Source organism: Austrofundulus limnaeus, unplaced genomic scaffold (genome assembly GCF_001266775.1).
Source record: "Austrofundulus limnaeus strain Quisiro unplaced genomic scaffold, Austrofundulus_limnaeus-1.0 Scaffold7, whole genome shotgun sequence".
NCBI lineage: Eukaryota > Metazoa > Chordata > Actinopteri > Cyprinodontiformes > Rivulidae > Austrofundulus > Austrofundulus limnaeus.
In genome coordinates, this window is record NW_013952409.1 from 668,972 (window position 1) to 672,328 (window position 3,357).

General features: G+C 41.2%; 1 protein-coding gene across 1 annotated transcript in view; it reads left to right on the plus strand.

The window, feature by feature from the left end:
* Positions 1–3,357, plus strand: part of LOC106535223 (protein sidekick-2-like) — a gene marked incomplete at its 5' end in the record, with an annotated part of 434,350 nt that overhangs the window by 383,985 nt on the left and 47,008 nt on the right. Inside the window, 3 exon segments of the mRNA XM_014032179.1 lie at positions 143–252; positions 2,005–2,155; positions 2,265–2,502. Coding sequence (XP_013887633.1) covers positions 143–252; positions 2,005–2,155; positions 2,265–2,502 — 499 coding nt within the window.

Consider the following 3,357-nt stretch of genomic DNA (forward strand, 5'->3'; position numbering starts at 1 on the left):
AAAAAAATCGGATATGAGTCAGATGGGTCAAAAAAATCGGATTTGGGTCGGATTTACCTGCAGTGTGAACGTAGCCTAGATCTGATTTCCTCAGAGGTTTGCACCATCACTTACTCGTTGCTCTTTGCTGTCTTGCTCGCAGGTGGGGTTTGTGGGAGAAAATGAGGACTGGATGATTGTCCACCAGGTGTCCAATGAGCCCGAGGCCCGCTCCTTAGATGTGCCTGACCTCAACCCGTACACCTTTTATAGGTAACCAGCTGAGAACCATGTAACATTCAGCTGTTTCTGATTCCATCTCACTTTCTGATGAACTCAGATGTACGATTTCAGATGTGCTTTTATTCGATTTTATCCAACGTTCTGAACATGGAGCTCACTGCACGTCTCTGATTCTTATTTACTGGAGAGCGTTGTTGATTTGGCTGAATGTTGTGGAGTATTTACCAATGGAACGATACTGTAATTAATCTTTGTCTTAGTTAATCTTTACMTTCAGATTGCAAACAGAGGGTTGTTTATATAGAGCTGTAATATTCAAACCCCTCGTTTACAGAAAAACCCTCAAACTTGAATTGGTTTTGAATTTCTGCAGACATCTGTGGTCTCACCAAAATTATTTTTTAGTGTTCTGTATGTGTTAATTTAGTGACAAAATAGTAATTAGGCATAAAGCAGCTCTTGTTCGCACCTTCTTCCTCCTAAGCTTGTTCAGCATGTGACAAAAACAGTAATTAAGGTGTTCATCTGTATCTCTGCTAATTGTCCCGAAGCAAAGCACTAATTCTCATTTTGTTTTCCATCCATCCATTATCTATCCCCGCTTCCTCCGGTCAGGGTCACGGGGGTCCCTGGTGCCCATATCCAGCTGTCACTGTGCGAGGGGCGGGGTCACAGGGCCACACAAAGAGACAAACAACCATTCACTCTCTCACTCACACCTAGGGACGATTTAGAGTTACTAATTAACCTGACAGTCATGTTTTTGGTCTGTGGGAGAAAACCAGAGTGTCCGGAGAGACCAGGCAGGTCCCCGGGCCGGGGTTTGATCCGGCGACCTTCTTGCTGAGAGGCATCAGCTCTACCAACTGAACTTGTTTGTTTTTAAAGCGATCCCTGATTAGTTGTAACATTAGACTTTATTTGATAAACATATATTTTAACTGTAAAATAAAGACTGTAAAAATACTGTAGGTTTAGTTTTGTAAATTTTTAAAAATATATTTTAACACAGTCGGAGCCATTTTATTTACATGCTAATGCTAAAGCTAACAGGCTAAGCTGAGGTTCTTCTTCCATGAAGCAGCTCTGTTGTCCTCCATCCATATTTTCAGTTCCAGGCTGAGTCATTTCTACCTTCTCCTCTCTGTCAACGCTCTCTGGTTTCATTTAAAAGAGTCGATCATCAGATATTGTCCAAGATTAACCTTCAGGGTGGATATAGCTCGCTCACACCGATGATCTATCCACGTCAACATTTACCCAGAATGCTTTACATGTAAATAAAATGGCCCCATCCGTGTAATATATTTTTAAACTTTTAGTTTAAAAATGATAAAAACTAAACAGCCAGTATTTTTACAGTCTTTATTTTACAGTTAAAATATAGGTTTAATAAATAAAGTCTAATGTTACAACTAATCATGGATCCCTTTAAAATGATTTTTCAGCTCGTGTAAGATCTGTTCTTTATACCGTCTGTTTAGTTTCACATTAAATCATCAGATTCTGTGAGCCGATCCCTGAAGTCCTACAACAAGTCCAGTTCTCCTCATCCCAACATCGTTGCAGCCTCTTTTCACTACAGTTCAATGCAAAATAACTGTTTTATACTGAGGCTGTAACACAGACAAGTCTGTGCTCAGCATGTTTATAATGTGTTTATTTCCATCTGCTCTGATCGTGTTTCAATGCAAGAAGCTTTTTCGACAGACACTACAGGACTGCTGTAAGGCGCTGTCAAAAAGTTGTTTTATAATCATTCATCATGTCCAAAAATTTTAGATTTCGGATGCGTCAAGTCAACATAGTCGGCACCAGTCCACCCAGCCAGCCTTCCAGGAAGATCCAGACCCTACCAGCTCCTCCTGACATGGCACCCGCCAACGTCACCCTCCGCACCGCCAGCGAAACCAGCCTCTGGTTAAGATGGATGGTAAGAATGGTTCCCAACCATCTGGCAATACWTTGTTCTGGAGTCAGAAGGCTCTGGCTCCTATTGATCCAAGCTTTGATTTTTAATTTTTTTTTTTTTACATGCGCAGCCTCTGCCTGAGTGGGAATACAACGGGAACGCTGAGCAGGTGGGCTACAGGGTTCAGTACTACCGTGTGGGCTCACAGGGCCGCGGGCTGACCCACGTTATCGCCGACCGCCTGGAGAGAGAATTCACCATCGAGGACCTGGAGGAGTGGACCGAGTACGAGGTCAGGGTCCAGGCTGTCAACGGCATCGGGACGGGACCCTGGAGCCACCCGGTCAGAGGCAGGACGCGGGAGTCCGGTGAGTCGGCACACATCAAACACACAGAAAGACTGTTTTTCCTCCTGTTAAAGTCACATTTCAACATTTTAACTGAGGCCGAGAATTCGATGAATTTAGCTGAAGAAGCTGAACTGAGTCTTTAAAGCTAAAGAGGCAAAACAATTGCTAAAAGCTAAAGTTGTAATGTTGACTAGGTTGTATATTTTTATATCATTTTCTTAGTTTTACTTATGTAGATTTAAGTCGTTTTGTTGTATTGTGTGTTATATTGTTCAGTACTTTGATCGCCTTAGTTTCTTTTAAGTACTTTATAAATACAGTGAAATGGTAAAAGGAACAAAAAGCAGGTAATTGTAGAAAATGCCAACAGGCTGGCGTGAAGCTAAAAGTAGGAAAGGCTATTTAAAAGCTAAAAATGAACAGTATTTAAAACCTAAAGAAGCACAAGAAGACAAAAATAAAGCAAGTACGCTGTGGAAGAAATTGAAGAAATCTTAAGATATTTGAGGAAGACACAAAGTTACATGTTTTAAAAAGTATAAAAATTGCAAAAATATGTGAAGATTAGTGTAACTGATATAGGTATTTCCTTTTTCTTTTCCCTTTCTTTTTTTTAGGGATGCATGATAAATCTACATTAACGTCMGTTTCGGTCGGCGTTCATCATTTTTTAGCACATCGGTCCGATAAGTAAAATTGGGCCAATATTAACAACTGTTACTGACTTCCTGCTTGTTGCCGTTTGTGTTTCTGTTTCGGGAGGGGAAATGGTTGGTTGAGAGGTATCTGTTTGATCATGAGAGTGACGCTGTGTTTGTGCGTATACACACACACACACACACACACACACACACACACACACACACACACACA